The sequence below is a fragment of the Sitophilus oryzae genome, unplaced genomic scaffold, assembly GCF_002938485.1.
Source record: "Sitophilus oryzae breed Bouriz unplaced genomic scaffold, Soryzae_2.0 scaffold_926_pilon_pilon, whole genome shotgun sequence".
NCBI classification, from domain to species: Eukaryota; Metazoa; Arthropoda; class Insecta; order Coleoptera; family Curculionidae; genus Sitophilus; species Sitophilus oryzae.
In genome coordinates this window covers 883,248-905,331 of record NW_022147557.1, presented here as the reverse complement: position 1 = coordinate 905,331, position 22,084 = coordinate 883,248, and the positions used below count along the sequence as shown (strand labels likewise).

At 31.6% G+C, this 22,084-nt stretch overlaps 1 protein-coding gene across 4 annotated transcripts in view; it reads right to left on the bottom strand.

Moving 5' to 3' along the window:
• Positions 1 to 22,084, bottom strand: part of LOC115890798 (rap guanine nucleotide exchange factor 4) — a 691,873-nt gene that overhangs the window by 125,962 nt on the left and 543,827 nt on the right. For all 4 annotated transcript variants that reach the window (XM_030911141.1, XM_030911143.1, XM_030911142.1 and 1 more), the window contains one exon: positions 229 to 423. In XM_030911141.1, coding sequence (XP_030767001.1) covers positions 229 to 423 — 195 coding nt within the window. The remainder of the gene's footprint in view (positions 1 to 228; positions 424 to 22,084) is intronic.

Below are 22,084 nucleotides of genomic sequence, written 5' to 3'. Positions count from 1 at the left end.
CGGGATTTTTATGTTCAAAATGTATGATGTTTAGTTTTATTAAAAACTATAGGATATAGTTTAATAAAATGTGATGGTTACTTAATGTTATAGACTACTTTATCAAATTCTCTGAATGCAACATCACATTTAGATTTTTAATCTTTAACAACATGGATAACTTCTCTCAATAAGTAACCTAAGGAACAAGTGATTACTAATATTATTATATGCGTTGAAAAAGGATATTATTTGTCTAACTCCTCAATGAGTTGATGCGTCGGGAAGAATACGATATGTGTAAGAAGAAAATCGTCGAGAAATGGATCTTGAGCGGTAGCTATAATAAAATTATCACCACCACCCATAGCTCCTCTACCATCTAGCCTAGTTTCCAACAGATGCTCCAACATCTTTAGAGGCGTTCCTGCCATCACAGTATACCTGAAATAAATTAAAATGAAAATATATTAAATTATTAGTTTTTGAAATTTACAGTTAAAATATTGTAATAGGGAAACATTGACGCCATATACTCTAGATAAAAATACACACATGGCCAAAATTATTGCATATAACGATATTTTTATTTTATTTTGGACCTAATATGATTCTTTTTATATTTTTTGAAATATTCTCTTACTACACGACTAACTAATATAAAATTAAAAATCTAAGTGCAACTAGGCTGTTATTATAATTTTATTTCATAATCAGTGAAAATCAACAAGAACAAATTTCATTTCAAACAGAAAATATTGAAAACAATTTTAATTATTTCTCACAACTAATAGTCTGTATTGCCTCCTCGAGCCTCAATGAAAGCTGTGAGACGACGTGGCATGCTCTCAATTAAGTTGTCCAGAATATGTTGAGGAATGGCTTCCCATCTTTCGCGCGCAGCAATTTTCAATTTATTTATGGTACGGGGGGGGGCATTTCTTTTGGCAATATGGCGTTTTAGCATGTCCCAAGCATGCTCGATCACATTCATATCTGGAGACGTCGGTGGCCACCACAGTTGTCTTATATCCTCTTCCTCACAAAATTCGCGAACCGCTAAAGTGCGATCGGGAGAAGCATTATCGTCCATGTAAACAAATTCATCCCCCATTGCCCCTCGAAATAGACGCACAATAGGCTCTAAAACGTCTGTAAGATATGAGGCACCTGTCATTGTGCCATCAATAAAAATAAGAGGAGTTCGAGCTCCGTGCATTATACCTGCCCATACCATAATGTTTCCCCCTTGAAACGGGATACGGGGTTGAGCTGCATTCAAGCGTGCTCGTCTTTCAGATGCTCTCCAGACCAAAGTTCGTTGCGAGTCATATTCTTGTTTCATCACTAAACATGACGAAATTCCAATTAGGTCCATTTGCTGTCATCTCCTCAGCCGATTGTAGTCGCGTAATTTCGTGCTGTAAATTAAGCTTCGAAAAACATAGGGGCCTCCTTAAATGTAATCCTCTGTCATGGAGTCTTCTTGCTATAGTCTTTCTTGAAACATTTACTCCTTCAAGGCGAGCTAACTCATTTTTAATAGCAGTACTAGAAAGCAGGGGATTGCGTCGTGCAATTAGGGATATTTGACGGTCTTGCACAGCAGTAGTAATTCTCGTTCTACCTCTTCCAGGCCGGTCTGTACCCTCGTTTGTCTCCCTGATTTTTTTTTAATATTCACGAAACATCGCTTTGGTTAACTCCTACAATTTCAGCTATTACAACTTGCCGGTAGCCCTGTTGAGACAGTGTTACTATTCTGACTCTATTAAACTGGGAAATAATGTTTCTAGGCATTTTAAGGCCAAAACAATGGTCAAATTTCTTCTGAAACCCAAGAGATCACAAATCGAAATGTGCAAGAATTTGTAATAATATTGGGTCTGAACGATAAACATTACATATTATAAATTATAACCAAACCATATCCATTTTAACAAAAACATATTTATTACAGATTATCAAAGCTATGTATAAAAATGATTCTTTAAATTCCTTTTATATTTTTAAACGATATATGCAATAATTTTGGCCATGTGTGTAAGTAAAAAAGTTCTTATCAAATCCATTATCTAAAATATTTTATTTCGGAGATAGAGGGTGTATAAGATAAATGTCAAAAATGTATATTTTTTCCACGTTAGGGTAAAACCCAAAAAAAATATTGGTGGCGCCCCCTACAATTAAGAGTCATACTGACATCGAAATCGAATTACTTATATAAAAAAAGACTTTTGAAAAAAGAAATTTGCATCCAGATATCGACGTTAGTTCTGAGATTATTCAGAAAAACGTAAATAAAATAGAAACTTATACACTCTGTATCGCTAGAAAGAAGCATTTTAGGACATCAATTTTTAGGATTTTTTTTACTTAATACTTAATTTTACATATAGAATATGTTACAGTACCCCAATTACAATTATTCTAACCACACTGTATATCAAACTTAAAGGTTTTAACTGAATTGTATCGTTGTAACCGCTTATCAGTTCGAAGTAAATCACAAGAGAATATAATAAAAAGGTCGCAGCTTTGTTAATTATTTTAAGTTACTAACTAGGAATTTCAATACAACTATAAAATATGTTTTTTCAAGTGAAATAAATCATACGCGAGTTTCCTAATATAATACATTCAGATGCAAAAAAACGCCACGAAGAAATTTTTGGTCCATTTTAAAGTGTCATATTTTTGATATTTTTAGCCCTATTTTCATTAATATTTTAGCAAACTGTATATAATTATATCAGATTTAATTCGTAAACTCAGTTGTTTGTATAAACTTTAGTAACTGGCATATTATACAGGGTTAATCGAGGGGTTGTTTTTTATCCAAACTTTAAAACACCCTGTGCAATAATTTCGTTTGTAAATTTTTCTAAAATATAATTTTGCTGTAAGAACCATGTCTCCTGAGCATTTTGTTTTTTGGATCATGTCAATACATACTTTGGTTAATTTTTAAGAGGGAAATGATCTGATCACGATTATTTTGCAATTTTTTCAATTATCGTTACTTTTGATGTAATTTTTCAATATGGTGAGATGGTTTTGGTGGCTATTATTGTCGTAACGTCATATTACGCTGCATCGAATACTCTATAATAAATAAAAAGAAAACGTTAAAGACTAACGATACAGTCCTGGTTTTAATAAACATTAATAACGATAACAGAACTAACGATATTAAAGAAAACATCTCTAATACTGAAGTATACAAAACAGAAAAAAAATTGTAAATAAGCCCTTACTGTCCGTTCATATCATTGAGACTGTAAATATCATATTGCGCTATGCTTTCCCCTTCTTTCTTTAAGAACCAAGCGAACTTCATTTAATGAAGCTGGTACCGCTTCGTGACCTCTAACCCTCCTGCCGAGCATTTCCCAAACGTCGAATATGATGGGCAGTTTAATAGTATATAGTTCATAATAATCACCAAAGCCCCCTTGTCATATTGAAAAAAAAAACTTCAAAAAGAAAATATAATTGAAAAAATTGCAAATTGTAGGTGGCAAGTTCATTTCGCTCTTAAAAATTAACCAAGGCATATATTTTGGATCATATATTGACATGATCCAAAAAACTAAATGCTCAAAAGACATGGTTCTGACAGTAAAATTATATTTTAGGAAAATTTGCTCACAAAATTATTGGACAGGGAGTGTCAAAGTTAGGGTAAAAAAACAACCCCTTTATTAACCCTGTATAATAGCCAAATACTAAAGTTAACAAAAAACTGAGTTTACCAATTAAAGTTGATATAGTTATATACAGCTAGCTAAAAAAAATATGAAAATAGGGCTAAAAATAACAAAAATATAACACCTTAAATTTGACCAAAATTTTCTCCGTTGTGTTTTTTTGCATCTGAGTGTATACAAGGTGGTGCCCCTCATACGCCGCGGAGGCTCCAAGGAGAACGACAGTGTGTATTAAAATGAAATTTTGTGACTTTTTAAAAATATAGAGAGTTCTACAGGGTGTCCCCAAAAAAGTTACATATCAAAGTTGTATTTTTTGTAATGGAACACCCTATATATTAAATTATTTTCGGATTCTGGAAGAAAAATAAAGGTGAGTGTTATAAGAGAAGTATATGACTAAAATGTAAGGTTTTTGACATATTTAACATTTTCTAGAAATAAAGAACAATTTTTGAGTTACAATAAAAGCTTCAGTTGGTGAATGCAGTGTGGGGATATGTTAAAGACAGTGTTTAAAAAACTCGACCATCTATTGTCGATAACATGAGAGAAATTATTGTAGCTGCTTTTCGAGGTAGAACTCCACATTTGCCTTTTAAAATTAAAAAATCCTTTTGAAAAGACAATCATTTTATGCAGTTAACAGGAAAGGATGCATTTTGAGCATTTGATTTCATCTAGCTAATTTTTGTCACCTAATTATAGGTTTATATCTAGTTTTAATTGTGTAATAATTAAAATATGTTTTAAACAGATATATTTTTATTACCGTTGAGTATTTTATTCTACAATCTTTAATTTTTGTTAAATTAACACAAGGTATATCACAGCCACCCTATATTTTTTCAAATAATAAAGATCTACTGACGCAAAATCATAAAAATTAAAATATCTCGGAAAATTTTTGTCTAAGGGGTAGGCAACCTTAATAATATTTTGAAGATATATAAATTCCCCATCGAACACCGGAATAATATACTGGGTGTTCCATTTAAAATAAAGGAGTAATTTGCTTTTAAAAGTGACTAATGTTCCAAATTAATTTTGTTTCACCCTGTATAACTTTTCGGGTCAAATTTCAATTCGGTTTAACATAGAATGGTTACTGTAATTAAATATCAGGCTATACAAGGTCAACTAAAATTTAGGTAGCTGTTATCGCAATTTAAAATTTACTCTTCATTTTCACAAAATGTGAAATATGTCAAAATCCTTAGATTTTTGGTATATGCTTCTTTAATAAAACTCACCTTTATTTTTTTCCTAGAATCCGAAAACCAATTAATATATAGGGTGTTCCATTAGAAAAAACACAACTTTGATGTGTAACTTTTTTTGGGGGACACCCTGTATAATTCTATATATTTTTATAAAATTCTTTCAGTTAACGTACATATGCTGCCAAAATTTTATTTCGATATAAACTACCGTTCTCCTAACTAGAGCTTCCGCGGCGTATGAGAGTCGCCACCCTGTATAATAAGTAAAATGTCTGATAGCTATTTCTTTTATGAAAAACACAGAAACCGTAATTTAAATATCGTAGGCAGCATGCCAAACCTTAAAAGTCGGTTTAAAGAGAAAATGTGAATATATGAATGTAATATAATAAATTGCTTTTACATAATCCATCTTGATATGAGTTTCATTTATTAATTTTTTTTTATTCCCCGCACCTAAAAATACATTAAGTATATGATGATTAATGATACATTAACATGGATATTAAATTGGCTTGTTTATGTAAAAATAACTGGAAAATAGTTTTGACGAATCTAAAAGACAGGTCAAATAGTTTATTATAATATATAAATAGATATTTCAAAAAATGGTTAATTAGTCATTGTTTATTGCTCCTATTATACAGGGTTCGTCTTAAAAGTGGCTCACTGCTATAACTTTTATTTTTCAGATAAAAAAAAACATATTTGGTATGTTAGTATATGACATAAATTAGGATTGATTGACGTATTTAATTGTTTCCGGTCACTTCCTGCTTTACCGGAAATAACTACAAAATTTGATTTTTAAATGTCACCCTCTGTATTTTTCTACTTTATTCGATAGAAAATGACACTCTGAATAGAATGACATATATGTCAACTTTTGACATATTCGCTCAAAAACAAATTGCATTTTAAATTTCAATCTAGAGTGTCATGGCTGTGTTAAAAACACTAATTTTTAATCAAGGAGCCTTGGAAAAATTGATTTGATCGTCTAATGTTTTTAGTGTCTTGTCCTGGTCGGTTAAAATCGTATTTTTAATTACATCTCAATTTTTTCAAATGGAACGAGGGTGGCTCATTACCACATTTTAAAAAAGCATTTTTTTACGAATAATTTGATACCGGACACTTGGTATTTCGAGTCAAATTGTCGTTATGAACCTCATGTTACAATTTCAAAAAAAACCATATGCGAAAATGACAAAAGTAGACATATGATATCATTCTATTCAGAGTGTCATTTTCTATCGAATAAAATAAAAAAATACCGAGGGTGCCACTTAAAAATCAAAAGCTGTAGTCATTTCCGGTAAAACCGGAAGTGACCGACAACAATTGAGTACGTCAATCAATCCTAATTTATGTCATATACTGACAAACCAAATCTCATTTTTGTATATGAAAAAATGAAAAAGTTATAGGGATGAGCCACTTTTAGTATATTTCAACCCCAGAAACACATCTATGATATTTTTTTCACCAAAAATAATGATTAAGAATTTGGATTTTTTTGGAAAAAACAAACCAAACCAAACTAAGTCCTGTCGGTGTATTCTGTTGATTTAGAGTTTTTATTTTGCTGTGTAACACCAAAGGTTCCAACCCTCAACTGTAATCCTGTTGATACGAGAAGTTATTTCTTTGGAGCGATAATGTTGAGACACACACAGGGGTTATAATGAGACAGAGGAAGGATAAATATGAGATAACTTAACAGCTATGTATATTTTTAGATTTTGTCATAACTAAAAAATAACGTAATGATATAATACTAGGGTCGGCATTTCTTTTCTTGGTTGCCGATTTTCGTGTGTACGAAGAGTACGGTCGACACGTTTAGTAAAATAAGATGTACCTATTGAATAAAGACAGAAGGCAAGTCTTTTCCCAAGCGCATGGAATCTAGCGTCAGATTAAGTGGTTATGTAATAAATACTTGGTATTTTAGCTCTCTCTGACTAGATTGCCATAACGATAGGATTAGGATTCATTCACTCCTATACATGTAAACGCCGACCCAAGGTTTCTCTTGCCAGCAGGGTATGTAAAGAAACCAAACAAGTATACAGAAAAAAATCTTAAAAAGGCTGCGATGTTATTCAGCAGCGAATATGTACCTTCATATAGGTAGCCAAAGCTTTTCATATTGATCAAAACTGTAGTTACTGAGACAAATAATGTTTTAAAGAAAGACATTGTTTTAAAATCACCACAAGTAAATTTGCAAGGCGGGACTGAGAAGACTTCTAGGACTAGGATTTTGAGAAATATTTAGTTTATTAATTGGTATATTTGTATTTTCTATTCCACTCTTTAGGTGTCATATTTTATGTATATTAACTTCATATTGTAACGTTTTTAGTTCGTTACATGTCTTTTTTATATATAATATATGATAGGCCAGACCTATCATCACCGGATTCCCTCTCGTTCAGGCCGGATAATTTATTTGACGCGTAATTTTTACGTTCCCTAGTCGCCAACCCTGTTATCGTTCGACACAACCCTGTTATTGCTCTGAGGAGGCGCTGTCAACATCGCTTCTGTCAACTGTCTCCGTGCTTAACCTCACTTTGTTTTGACGCTCTGTTGTATCCCAGCTTTTGGAAATGGTGATTATTTAAGTCTTGCTGTATAATTTGAATCAGCTGCTATTTCGAGGCTACAGGTAAAGATGAGTTATTACCTTTTATAGATTCGATATTATTATTGAATATTTTTAGGGTAGAGTTACGGATGTCCCAACTTGTATTTGTGTTTTGCTGGCCCGTTGGCGTCCCTTTTCTTTTGTCCTCCAGAATGTCACATAGAAGAAAGGACATGTTGTTTATTATTTATTGAGCCCTCGGAAGTATTTCGAGGTAGGTTTATTTTGTTTATTAGACCTTGTTTGGTTTTAAACAAGAGTTTCATATTTTTAGGGTCCAAGGTACGGACTGTGTCCAAGGTACGGACTATTTCCAAGGTACGGACTATTTCCAAGATACGGACTGTCTCCAAGGTACGGACTGTGTCCAAGGTATGGACTGTGTCCAAGGTACGGGTAGTGTCTTATGTACAGACATTATCTTATGTACAGATGTCCTGTGGACGAGTGTCCCCAGTAAGAAAGATTTTTTCTTACATCTAAGTGCCACAGCGTGGATGTAGCTTGAGTCCCATGCTGCTTCACTCCCATTTCTAAGCCTAGTCAGTAGCTACGGCTGTAAGGATTCATGGTGTCCTCAATCTGGCCCCTTTTGTTGTTTTGAACAACAGGATCGCCGACAGACAGTACAGAGATGCTAGACCACCTCACGCTGCTACTGTTTGAAGCAAGGTTACATAAAAGAACAGCTAAGTGTAGATTTACGTTCTAGTTTTTATGTTTTAGATTTTCTATATTTTCAGTCTTAAACAGTAACGTACATTTTAAATAATATCGTACAGACTATATTTAGTGGTTACATTATTAAGAACATTTATGTCGATTCAGTAGTTACAATGTGATTTAGATTTTAGGTTTCATTATATTACGCCTTGTAATAGTATTACTTTCTATAGATATTATTATTGCGCTATAGTAACAGATTAATAACGAGACATAGATTCTAGAATCTACAGGTTGCAACATATCAGATTTAACACCGCATAAAATTTAACAATTTAAATAAAGTAATGCTACTTTTCTTATATTTTCTATAACGTTACACGCATTGTATTTTTTCATAGTCTTTTCATAGAACATATTTAATATTATTTACATACATAGTTTTACTCAACAAATAACCACTATAATAATTATTAAAATTGTACAATGGCTATTTACCATCAGAATTCATCATGAATAAATATAGGCATTAGTTTTAAGTAATATACAACTGTGTTTTCTTTCTCTGTACATGCCTGGCGCCCAATATCTATATATCTTTTGTTAATTATTACTGATTAATTTTCTCTCTAGTGAAATACCTTATCCACGACTGCTCTCCGATGAAAAGCTGCCGTTCGCAGTGGTAGTGGTTTAAAAAACGCAACAATATTTTCCTTCGTTTTTAATTTAATATGTTAATAATGTGTTAATAATTTATTAATGTTTTAGACTTTTAGTTTATAAATGTTTTGCAACGGTGTAATTTTACTGTAATTTGATTTGAATTAGATGTAGGTGTTCTTTATTAGTTTAAATTGTTTTATTCGAGTTCTAGTATTAAAAAAAGTAATGTCTCATTTATATCCTTCTAATCACATTTTTAATTAATCTAAAATTAAAAAAAAAATAAGAATTTATCATTAATATAAACATAATAAACAATAGAAAATTCCTTAAACGTGCGTTTTGTGACTGTCTCATATACTGAGATTGTCGAACATTTTATGGGTTAAATATGGGACACACTTTTTTGCATACTGACTTGTTAGGGGTACTTTTGGTATGTTTTACTGTTGAAATAGTTTCATTACCACCAAATGCCTTTTATGTAAGGAATACTTTTGTATTTAAATGGTTGTAAGTATGTATATTCTTATTATAATAATAAACTCTATGAGAAACAATCAAAATATCATGGCTATTAGTGTTGCCTTAGTTATAAATCAAGAACCATAGACTAGTATTTGTCTGTTAGTTTACTAAATTGGCTGGAATACTTAATTAGCGGATAATTCCCTAGTAACACATATTATGTTATGTCGAGTAAGCAAGATTTTAATGACTCTTAATGACGCAGCGAATGTACGTCACGACGAAACATTTCAGCGTAAACGAATGCTTTCCATCTTCTGGCGGTAAAAGTGAATAGATTAAACAGAAGTGTGAACTGCGAATTGTTGGAAATGTTTCAGTGTGGATGTACAGGGTGTCCCATTTTGGTTGAAATCATACGGTATCTCCGTTATATGTAAAGATAGGAAGCTGCAGTTTACACAAACCTGTTCCACTTTTTAGCCAAACGGAAGATGCTGTAAACAAAATTTTCATAGCCCTGTTCGTTTCTGATCTACGCGGTCTTTTAGAAAATTTTACAATTTGAGACAGCCCCCGTATCTCCGTTATTATGGACGATATCGAGAAGGTGAAAACTGATTGTTGTAGAACTTTTTACGTAGAACACAGTGGTGTAGTCTTTTTCTCTATAAAAAAAATATTATTGTATAGGTATATTTATAAATATTACCTGTATATTTATAAATGATATGATCCGTCCTGCTATGAGCTCCTCAAAAATATATATATCACTCTATATTTATTTTCCCTATTTACTGTAATATTTAAAATATATCATTTTCTTATTAGTAGGCCGTGATAAATAAATAAATAATAATCAAAATGTTACTTACTAAAATAGTCATATACATATTAAAATTTTATTTGGCATTGATATATTTTTACTTTTGAACTGTTACCATTGAATCTCTGAATATGTATTTTTTATCACGGATTTGTTATAACGAGATGGGTTTACCAATATCTAAAAGCTTGTATTATTAAAGCATTTTCCAGGTGTTCGACATTGTTGTAGTTGCCACGATCTATTTCACATTTCAAAAATCTCCAAAATCAGAAATCGAGAACGGACAAATCCGCGAATCAGGGAGGCCATCATATGGGTTGATTGTTTGATTGATCCCAATTCATTGATTTGAGTAATAATAATTTAACAAAATTCTAATATTTTCAATGTTGTGAGGGGGAGCCCCATTTTGTCGAAAGTATATTTCACATAAATTAGCTAAAGGAATATCTAAAAGTTCCGATACGATAGCTTCCAAGATTTACAAATAGCGGTAGGGTAGAGAATTAAGTTTCTAATATATAAAGAATTTAATAGTGGCTCCCAAAATAAAACAAGAAACAGCAGTATGTAATTCTTTAGTTTCTTTTATCAATCATGGCCTACTAATAAATTATGATCTTTTAATAAAAAAATTTAAATACTGCAGTAAATAGTGAAAATAAATATAGAGTGATATAGAGATGATATTTGAGAAGCTTATAGCAAGCCAGATCATATAATTTATAAATATACAGGGTGTTCAAATAAAGAAAACGTAACTTTAATTCATATCTTTCAAAATATTCTTTTCGTAGAACAACAGGCTACGCCACTGTATTCTACGTAAAAAGTTCTACAATAAACAGTTTTCATCTTCTCGAAACCTTTAACAATAACAGAGATACAGGGGATGGCCCAAATTGAAAAATTTTCAAAAAGACATTGTAGCTCAGAAACAAAGAGAGCTATGAAAATTTTGTTTACGGCATCTTCCGTTTGACAAAAAAGTGGGACAGGCGTGTGCAAACCGCATCCTTCTATCTTCGCTAATAGCGGAGATACCGTATGATTTAAACTAAAATGGGACACTCTGTATTAGTAAAAATGCAGGAAGTGGAAAGATTTGAACGGCGGAATTGCGAAAGAAAAGGATTCGTTCAAATGTGTCACACCACTCGGTACGAACGGGTAGCAACGGTGTCCTGGCCAATGTCGGCTTGATATACAAAATTGCAATAGTTACGGGAATTTATATAAGAATATGTGTTATTTACACATAGTAAAAGTCCAAACATGAAACAAAAAAAACATTTTCTCAAAACTTTAAATTTATTAGTTAACACCTTCTTTTACTAAGAAGCTTCAATTATTAAAAAAATGTTCCCTTTTATAGGTAGCAATAAAGTTATTCTAAATCAAGAAGTTTATATTTTGTGTCAATATCTTAAATAGAACTCGTTATACAAAATGCAAAATTGAATTTAACAAATGTGAGCAAAGTCCCGAGTCCATTCAATAAATTAAGATTTAAAATATAGTTCTAAATTTTCAACAAAATTTGCTAACGAAGACTTCTTTGGCTGCCCTGTCACCTTCCCGTTCAATGCCATTCTCGTCTCCTTACCTTACGCATCTATATATGGAATTTCCACGAAATCTTAGCAAGATTAATGGGCCGATACCGCCACGGTGAAGCGGCTTAAAGGAAAAGGGCGACGGCAAACTTTTTAGCGCAATGGCGGTCCTGGATTAAATTCGGCTTAAACTTGATTTGAGGGAATTTATAGAGCGTAAAATTTAAGCTCCATCGACGTGATGGCGTTTAATCTTATATTTTTTTGCCGAAGTGATATTTCTTTTAGTACGTTTACTTTTTGGCTCCTTTTTAGAAAAGTCTGAATCGACATTTTGTGTTAGTTATTTGCAAAATATATGAACAATTCTATGGTATTTAAAATTGAGGAATAATACAGGGGTGCCAAAAAAATTGTTACTTCAGTGGATATCTTACTTCTATGGATAAAAATGAAACAAAATGTTCCCATGAACATATGCCCTAAAATGGTTCTCGAGGAAGTCACGGCCCTCGAAAGGTTAAATAAAAATAATATATTTTGTTTATTTTTAAGAACATTAGTAAACCGTTTTTCTTTAAATTTGGTACTCTATAGCGTTTTTTTAAACATTACCACTGCGAATGGCAGCTTTTCGTTGGTAGAGCAGTCGTGGATAAGGTATTTCACTGAAAAGAAACTAACAAAAATAAATCAAAAATAGAAATATAGGGCGCCAGGCATGAACAGAGAAAGAAAACACAGTTGTATATTACTTAAAATTAATGACTATATTTATTCATGATGTTCTTTGATGGTAAATAACATTGTAGAATTCTAGCAACTATAGTGGTTATATGTTAAAAATAGTACTAAATATGTTCACTGAAAGACTATGGAAAATACAATATAGATAGAGCTATTAAAAATATAAAAACGTAGCATTACTTTATTTAATTTATTATATTTTATACAATGTTAAATCTGAGATCTTGCAAGCCGTAGATTCTGGAATCTGTTCGGTTATTCATTTGTCAAATTGACGCAATAATATATACAGAAAGTAATACTATTACAAAACGTAACGTTCGCAAAGAAACTAAGATTTAAATCATATTTTAAATACCAATCGGACATAAGTCATTTAACCACTAGTACGATATTAATTATTCAAGACTGAAAATGTAGAAAATCTAAAACATAAAAACTAGAATTTACATTTACACTTAGCTGTTCGTTCTTCGGCAATCCTGCTTCAAACAGTACAGCGTGAGGTGGATTTGCATCTCTGTATTGTCTCTCAGCTTCGTTGTTGGCCAAAACAACAAAAAGGGGCTAGATTGAGAACACCATGAACCAAAATAGCCGTAACTATCAGCTGGGTTTGAAAATAAGAGCAAAGTAGCATGGAGCTTACGCTACATCCATACTGGGACAATCTGTACATGAGACAAACTATGCACACAGTGGACACTCGTCCATAGGACATCCTTACATAAGATAATGTCCGTACCTTGGAACACTACCCGTACCTTGGAACACTACTAGGACCTTGGATATTGCCCGTATCTTGGACACTGTCCGTACCTTGGATATAGTCCGTAGCTTGGACAATGTCCGTAACTTGGACCCTAAAAATATGAAACTCGTAATTAAAACCTACCAAGGTGCAATAAACCCAATAAACCTACCTCGAAATACTTCCGAGGGCTCAATAATAAACAAAGAAACTGTCTTTTCTTCCATTTAACATTCTGGAGGACAAAAGAAAACTAACGTGTCAGCAAACACCAAGCTGGGCCAATCCAAACCTCTACCCTAAAACTTGTACTTGGTGGTAGACTCTAAACGAGTGACATTTTGCTGACCCTTTGGTAGGAGGCATCGAAGCAAGATCCAGATTAGGCTTGGTGCTAGATTTAAAAAAGAATGAGTATCGATGGCTGTTTAGATCAGTCTGATTAGAAGGGGCACGGTAGATTGTCAAAAACATCTTCTCTCCTGCTTCTACTATGGATACTTGAGTTGACGTTGGATCATAGAAGATGGCTGCTATATCCTTTATTAATGGATTTTGTTCAAAAAGCTTAACAAACAATGCTTTGCCCTTTCTAAAAATGGCTGAGGTTGTATAGCAACCGCTAAAACTGTGAAGAAAAAGAATGGCACAACAATATGAAAGTTTTTGGAGTCCTTGGGAAGAAAATATTTTAGTTTCCATTTTCCCTCTTCCCGGCTTGACAAAAAATATTTCATTCGCTGATGGTGTCAGAGCCATTAAAAGAACTTATAAGATCCACATCTTCTCCAACAACAGCAACTACAGAATTGTTTGCAGCTTTCTCAATTGCAGTTCTTATAATTGGACAGTCAGCATCACTTACAGCCACTCTTGTTTCAATATTCTCAGCCAGCATTTTTTCTGTTACTTATTGTAGTGACTGGTATCGTAGATTCGAGATTGAACATCTTGTTTAATTATCATCGCTGCCGTCTTAATGATACGCAGGCGTTCTTCGTTTGGATCTTTACACTGTGAATTATACCATGTCTCATTAGGGATTTTGTGTCCAATATCGTGAAAACATATAACAATTTTATGTGATTTTAAAACAGTAATCAATATTCGGTCACCATATATTTCTTTAAGTTTGGACTTCACCGTCTCTATTTGTCTAGTTTTGCCGCGGTTAGAACATGTGTACTATTTCTATAACATTTTTGACAGCAAAGTACAATCATAAATGGGCTTAATTCTAGTCGGTTTTAGTAATACAAGCAAAAAACTACAAAAGTTAACCTTTCACCCACTCCCTACCGCCGGCTCATCCCCCACCGTCGGGGACTTTTAGTATGTTTATCAGTACACCTTAAAGAATAATTATATCGCTTTTCAAGACTACGCGAATTATTTCGACTGATTTCATTAATTTCCCTAGACTATTATCTAAAAAATCAAATTATGTGTTTTATAAAAAAATAAAATTAATAAAAATTATTTCGAGCAGAAAAAAAAAGAAATTAAAGAATGTTTTATTACAAAATATAAAGTTGAATAGATAAACATCTAACGACTACATACTAATAAAGAAGTAAGCATTAGAGAGATTGCTAAAACAATGTTTATTTTATAGGGTAACACGTAGTGGTAAAAAAACAATTTACTCGAGAGATAGCTATGCTATATCATCAATCTTGTTAAGATTTTGATACAGGTAGGAAAACGTAAGAAAAATGAGAAGGCAGGCGAACCCTATTATCGAAAATGACGTAAAAAAGAGCAGGGGTGATAACGTCATCGTTATGTCTCTCTTTATGTATTTTACATCTTTATCGGAAACCCTAATTTATATTCAGAATTCATGTGAATGAAGCAGGTTTTGAGACCTCAAAATTTTAAGTAGATTGAAGTTTATTACAGAGACGGTTACAGAGTACAGTAAAACGGGTTACTTTGTGACAAGTCAAGTCACTTTGGGACAGATGGTAGAAAAAAATGGCGACAAAGATGGCTGAGGAATGATATCATGATAATTTTGGCGAGGTTAAGCCCTAGACGGCATTTACTTGCTCGGTACTCTTCTTTATTGTCTAATGGTGCTTACTGTCAGTTTTAAGAATATTGGATTTTATTTTTATATTGGGAGAAGTAAAAAATTATTTTTAAATGGTGTAGTTTAAAATTCGAGAAATAAATATAAATATTTTGGAAATACACTACCCAAAACAATTATCGCATGTGTGAATAAAAGTAATTATTACATATTTCTAAGTAAAGCATGCATTTTTCTGAATTTCTCTTGTGAGTTTTTTATGATGATTAGGGTACGCACTGACATGTAATTTTTAGTCGACCGACTATTTAGTTGCAAAAGTGAAAACAATACATTCTTATGGAGCCGATCTGCCCAATGTTTAATTGCCTTGCGTCGTAACTTTAGGTTATATGCTGACAAGAAATTTTTAATCGGCCGACTATTTCGTTGTGTATTTGTAACCAATATATCCTTATGGAGCCGCCGGCGCCGTCACATACAATCGAATAGTTGGCCGATCGACTCCATAACTATGTGTTAGTTTCACTTTTGCAACTAAATAGTCGGCTAAAAATTAAAGTTCAACGAAAATTTTGTAATTTCCAGACTTGATATAATCTCATTTTATACATTTATAAATGCTAACTTGAGAAACCAAACCAAACCAAACTAATGTCAAATATTATTAAGTATCACAGTTTCCGCAGAATGGCATCATTAGCCGGGTCTTCACCCAAGCAACATATGTCGACGACATTGTAATCAACTTTTGTTATTATTTTCATAAATATTGTAGAGAAATGTAGATCGTACCTACCAAAGAAATATTGCTCGACTTCATTTTTCGACTAAAGAGCGAAAGTTTATTTAATGTTTATCAACATGTGGAACGAAGAGGATGTAATTATGTGGTGGATGTAACTTCCACCCCCATCGCTTCTAAACTAGTTGCAATATCATTCCAGGCATCATACTTTCTATTTCTGTTCTTATACTAAGTATGCTTAGTGTCCCACAGTTCGGGGTGGACTTTATATTTTTCAATCAGATTTCTTGTTTTATCACTGCTCCACTCCATACCAAATTTATTTTTAGCAACAGAATCAAAAACAAACTTCTGGCCTTGTGAATTACACGAGTACAAATGGCAAAATATACCCGATAAAGTTACTGATAGGAGTTGATTCGGTCTTTCGACATGTTTGTAAACATTGTCGTCGACACGATTTTTCTTTGATTTACCGCTCCTCACGCGAAATATGAAACAAAGTCGGCGACTTAAATCTGCGACATAAAATGTCGACGACTTTGTTGTTTTAAAAAAACTAAAGTGTTCTCGAATAGTTGAATTTAAATATTTTAAATAGTTTTTTTCTTTATTCTTTTTCTTTTGGCAAATTTGTATTAGCACACTCCAGTTAATTTACAACGATTATAAAAATAAATTTGGAAAACCTTCACAAAGGTGTCTGCGGAAAACAGCAGAAGGCAGTAACAAACAACATCCCTAGTAAAAAATTACAGAAAATACAATTTTTCAACGTGTTTCATTTTTCTCCCTTGTCTTTTATCGTTTAAAGCCATTAGTGTGTATGGAGTTGTTTTTCGTAGTTTTGAACAGATAAAACAAGACCCGGTAAAGCTACGAATTTAATTTAAAGTTTAAAACTGTTTTACAGAAAGTTTTTAATGGACAAAACGTAATTGCAGTATTAGCAGTGTAGGCAGAAACATAACACCTACTAGACTAGAATATTTATTAAGCCGTAACGTACTCGTATTACACTAGAAACGACCTTTTAGTAATATAGTTTGAATAAAACAGATTTATTTAGTTGACGTCATTTTATATAGATTTTTTATGTACAGTATGTCTCCGGATTGTCTTTACAAGCGTAGGCTTATTGTTTTGAATTTCCCTTCACAGTATCGTAAAGTCAAAGAATTCAAAGTGTCTAGTTTTTCAAATTAATATACTTGTATTCATTTAAAACTTCCCAATATGGCGGACTTCAGTATGGGAGGCTTAAAAAACGAAAATCTCTAAACTGGAATCGACTGTACTTCAAATCGTTCAAATTGATAATCTGTGGTAAATCCAATTGAACTCTGACACTTGGCTGACATTGACGTTTACGGTTCCTTTTTCTAAATATTTTCATTATTTTTTGAGTTTTTATTCACAAATTCTGCTTGATTTTGTTCTTTTATTTAACCTGCAACCTGCAGTACTAATTATATGGTTATAAATAATCTTTTCACCGATCAAGAATTGACGAATAGGCTGGAAGATATTCAAAATGTGTAAAACGCTTAAAAACGTATTAGAAAACATTGACTCGTTCACAAATTCGTGAAAATAAATTAGTCCAGATGTTTGTAAAAAGGTCTCTAATTATTTTGAGAAGTTTCCTCGTATCAGTAATTTTCAGGTTTGTAATATGTGCTATATGATAATAAATAGATTAAAACTTATATTTCAGGAAACAGCGCGGGCATTACAGATTGTTGTAAATCAGTGTAAAATATAAAGAAGGTTGAAAACAGGTTTAAAAGTTGAGTTAGTAGAGAAGACCTAAATAAGGTAATGTTGGTAATGGGACCAAACATCAAATAACACTTGAAATATATAATTATGTACAATAATTGTAAGTAGTTTTTATGAATCTGTTTATATGAATCTGTTTGATATATATTGCATTGTTTTTATATTTCTTGAAATATATATTTTTTACTTTACAGGATACACAAAGAATAATAAAAAATACAGTTACTCACTAAAAGCACTTAAGGTTGGTAATAGATGTAGTTAGAATATCAAACACCAAACCAAACCAAAAATTATGTTTTATTTTACTGGTATTCCTCACATTTGAAGAGAAAGTCATTTCATAAATAAGCAGGACATTGCATAGTACACTCTATATTAATAATTGTTTTTTATCCTATACTTGTTAGTTAACGCATCACTTACTAGGTATAAAATTTAGTACTGATTAACCTATAGTTGTGGTTGTGATATATTCTGATGTGATTCTGGCAATTTAAAATAAGTTAATATTTAAACAAACATTTCTGGCTTTCCTGACAGGAATGTGGACACAAATTTAATAAAGGTATAATGTGGATAATGTTCTGATTATTACAGTTTGCATGGATGTTTTTGTATGTTGTTATTTTTAATAAAGTATATTTAATGAGTTTTTGAGTATTTCTTTTTCCTTGTTCTAATCTTTATATATTATAAATTTTCATAAATTATATCTACAAAATTTATTACCTTATAATTTTTTGCTAAATACTTTGTAGTTGATACAGTTTAACAGTATATAAAAGAACTATTTAAATAAGATGTTTGAAATATATAGCTGTTTTTGCACACATCAATTCAATTTGTGATTAACTGTACTGAAATATAAACAAATTAAGAGAAATGGGGTGATCTATCAACTATAACATGAAAAGCAGCATCCTATTTCCAAGTCTTCTATTAATTTCACTTATTAAACAACTATAATTATTCAATAATCTTGATAATTCTAGGAACTCTCAGATATCGTCAAAACATGAAAACAAAAATTTACTTCCTATAGTTCTTACGTCCCTTTAACTGAAATATAAGAAACAGGGGAGTTAATATTCTCACTGAGAAAGTTTATAAAATACCTTTAAGTAAAATCTCTTCGGATCTGCGGTAAAATACCTTTATTCTTATTAAATAATTTCAATAATCTATGTTTTTATTTATGACAACCACCTAATAACCTAACTTTAACGTCAAGTTGACAATTCTGAAAAATATTATTGTTAACCAAAGAGTAAATCAATTTCTGAATTCGCTAACGCCAACTTATTTTTGATTAAAAAAAAAATTACCAATTTTCGTAACTAGGTCGGCCATATTGAGGAACTTTTAAAAGAATAGTACTATATATTTTTTTTAGAAAATATGCGATAATTGTTTTGAGTAGGTTAGGTTTGTGTGCCTGGAAATGTTTTATCCTTTTTTAATCTTTCTATAATTAGTATTATTTTTGAATATTTTTATGGAAATTTTTAGTAAATGATGTCTAGAAATTGACTTCGCCAAAATTATCATCGATTGTTCATTTCCCACACGTATTGACACCGTTTTTACAGCCGTATTGACGTATTGACGCCGATCATACAGTACTATCTTTAGAAAACCTTATAATGTGGTGTGTATACTTATGACGTTGGTGCTCTAAATATTTTTTAAAATGTTTCATTTATTCTAAATTGGCTAAACCTTATTCAAGAAATTAAAAAAATTAAAATACTTCAAATATTGTACAGGATGAGTCTTAAATAAGTGTAAATATTTTAAGGGCTGGTAGGTTTCGATAAAATAAACATATATTTTCTCTTCGCCGTATCTCAGATAAGTCCAAAATAATCGAGTTTATTTATTTTGAATATTTAAAATACATATTTTTTTGCTCAAATTTTAAGAACCATTAATTTTTTTTCTAGGTTTACATTCTTCTAAATTCAATCTACTACCTATGTTGCCATATTATCAAGACAATATTTTTAACAAAAAAAAATTATAACAAAGAAACCTCATTAATATATCACCCCTAAAACATTTACACTTATTTAAGACTCATCCTGTATAGCATAAAACAATTCCAACAGCCTAGTTAGTAACGAGAAAGGAAAGATCTCGGAATTTAACAGAATCAATGTGATGGAGTGCGATGAAAAGATGAATAAAGCAGAACGAAAGAACAAATGGGAAAGGAAGGAAGAACAAAGCTATTAACGAAAATGGCATCAAAGGCAAGGAGGACAGCGATATCATAGTCATTATTTTTTCTACTTATTTATTTTAACGCTATGAGGAATTTGTATTCAGGAATCACATGGTTAGGGTGTAGGGAGGTAGCAAGGTATGCAAAATTGGCAAGATACTAAACAGTGAGGTGATTTGCTAATCTACAAACGAGATCTAAAATAGAAGTAAGTCTAAGAGTCTGAAGAGAATTTAACACATTGCGACGTTATATTTAAAGATAAAATCAACATCTAATTGTGAGAAGATAGTAAGTGAATCTGTAATAAGTATGCAGATCAGTTTTTTGTGATTATACTACAAAAAATATCAGCAAATACTGACAAATTTCGAGAAATATGAAGAAGAGAGTTTTATTAAAGAATATACCATAAATCTAAGGTTTTTGATATATTTCACATTTTGTGAAAATAAAGAGTAAATTATAAATTTCGATAATAGCTACCTAAATTTTAGTTGGCCTTGTATAGCCTGAGATTTAATTACAGTAACCATTGTATGTTAAACCAAATTGAAATTTGATCCGAAAAGTAATACAGGTTGAGACAAAACTAATATGGAACATTAGTCACTTTTAAAAGCAAGTTACTCCTTTATTTTAAATGGAACACCCAGTATATTTTTCTGGTACCCAATGGGGAATTTATATATCTTCAAAATATTATTAAGGTTGCCTACCCCTCAGACAAATATTTTCCCAGATATTTTAATTTTTATGATTTTGCATCAGTAAATCTTTATTATTTGAGAAAATTTAGGTGGCTGCGTGATATACCTTTTGTTAATTTAACAAAAATTAAAGATTGTAGAGTAAAATACTCAAGGGTAATAAAAATATATCCGTTTAAAACATATTTTAATTATTACAGAATTAAAACTAGATATAAACCTATAATTATGCGACAAAAACTAGCTAGATGAAATCAAATGCTCAAAATGCTTCCTTTCCTGTTAACTGCATAAAATGATTGTCTTTTCAAAAGAATCTTTTCATTTTAGAGGGCATTATGTGGAGTTCTACCTCGAAAAGCAGCTACAATAATTTTTCTCATATTGTCGACAATAGTTGGTCGGTTTTTATAAACACTGCCTTTAACATATCCCCATAAAAAAACAGACTAAATAAAATCTGGAGCATTAAAGTATTCTATTAATTGGTGAATGCACACTGCATTCACCAACTAATAGAATCATATCAATTCTTTCTGATGTAGGATAAGTTTGCATTTTCGGCAAATTTCTGATAATTTTATTTGTGTTTTAACTGACACAAAATGATAACTAGTTGTTAAAGTTGGACTAATTTGACAGCTATGTTGAAGTAACGTCAGACATAATCACCAGCCACTTAGATTTTATCAAATAATAAAGATCTACTCAGACCAAATCATGTAAATGAAAATATCTAGGAAAATCTTTGTTTGAGGGGTAGGCAACCTTAATAGTATTTTGAAGAGACATGAATTCTCCATTGAATATCGGAATAATATACTGGGTGTTCCATTTAAAATAAAAGAGTAACACGCTTTAAAAGCGACCAATGTTCAATATTAATTTTGTCTCACCCTGTAAAACTTTTTGAATCAAGTTTTAATTTGATTTAAAGTACAAGAGTTGATTTAACGACATATAAGACTATATGGGGTAAATTCCAATTTAGGTAGCTTTTATCGTAATTTAAAAATTGTTCTTTATTTCTAGAAAATGTTAAGTATGTCAAAAACCTTACATTTTAGTCATATACTTCTCTTATAAAACTCACCTTTATTTTTCTCCTAGAATCCAAAAATCCATTAATATATGGGGTGTTCCATTTCAAAAAACACAACTTTCATATGTAACTTTTCTTGGGGACACCCTGTAGAAGTCTCTATATTTTTAAAATGTGCTCTGAATTAACCTACACATGCTCACAAAATTTTATTTCAATACAAACTGTCGTTCTCCTTGGAGCCTCAGCGGCGTATGAGAGGCGCCACCCTGTTTACTGGTAGAATCACGGT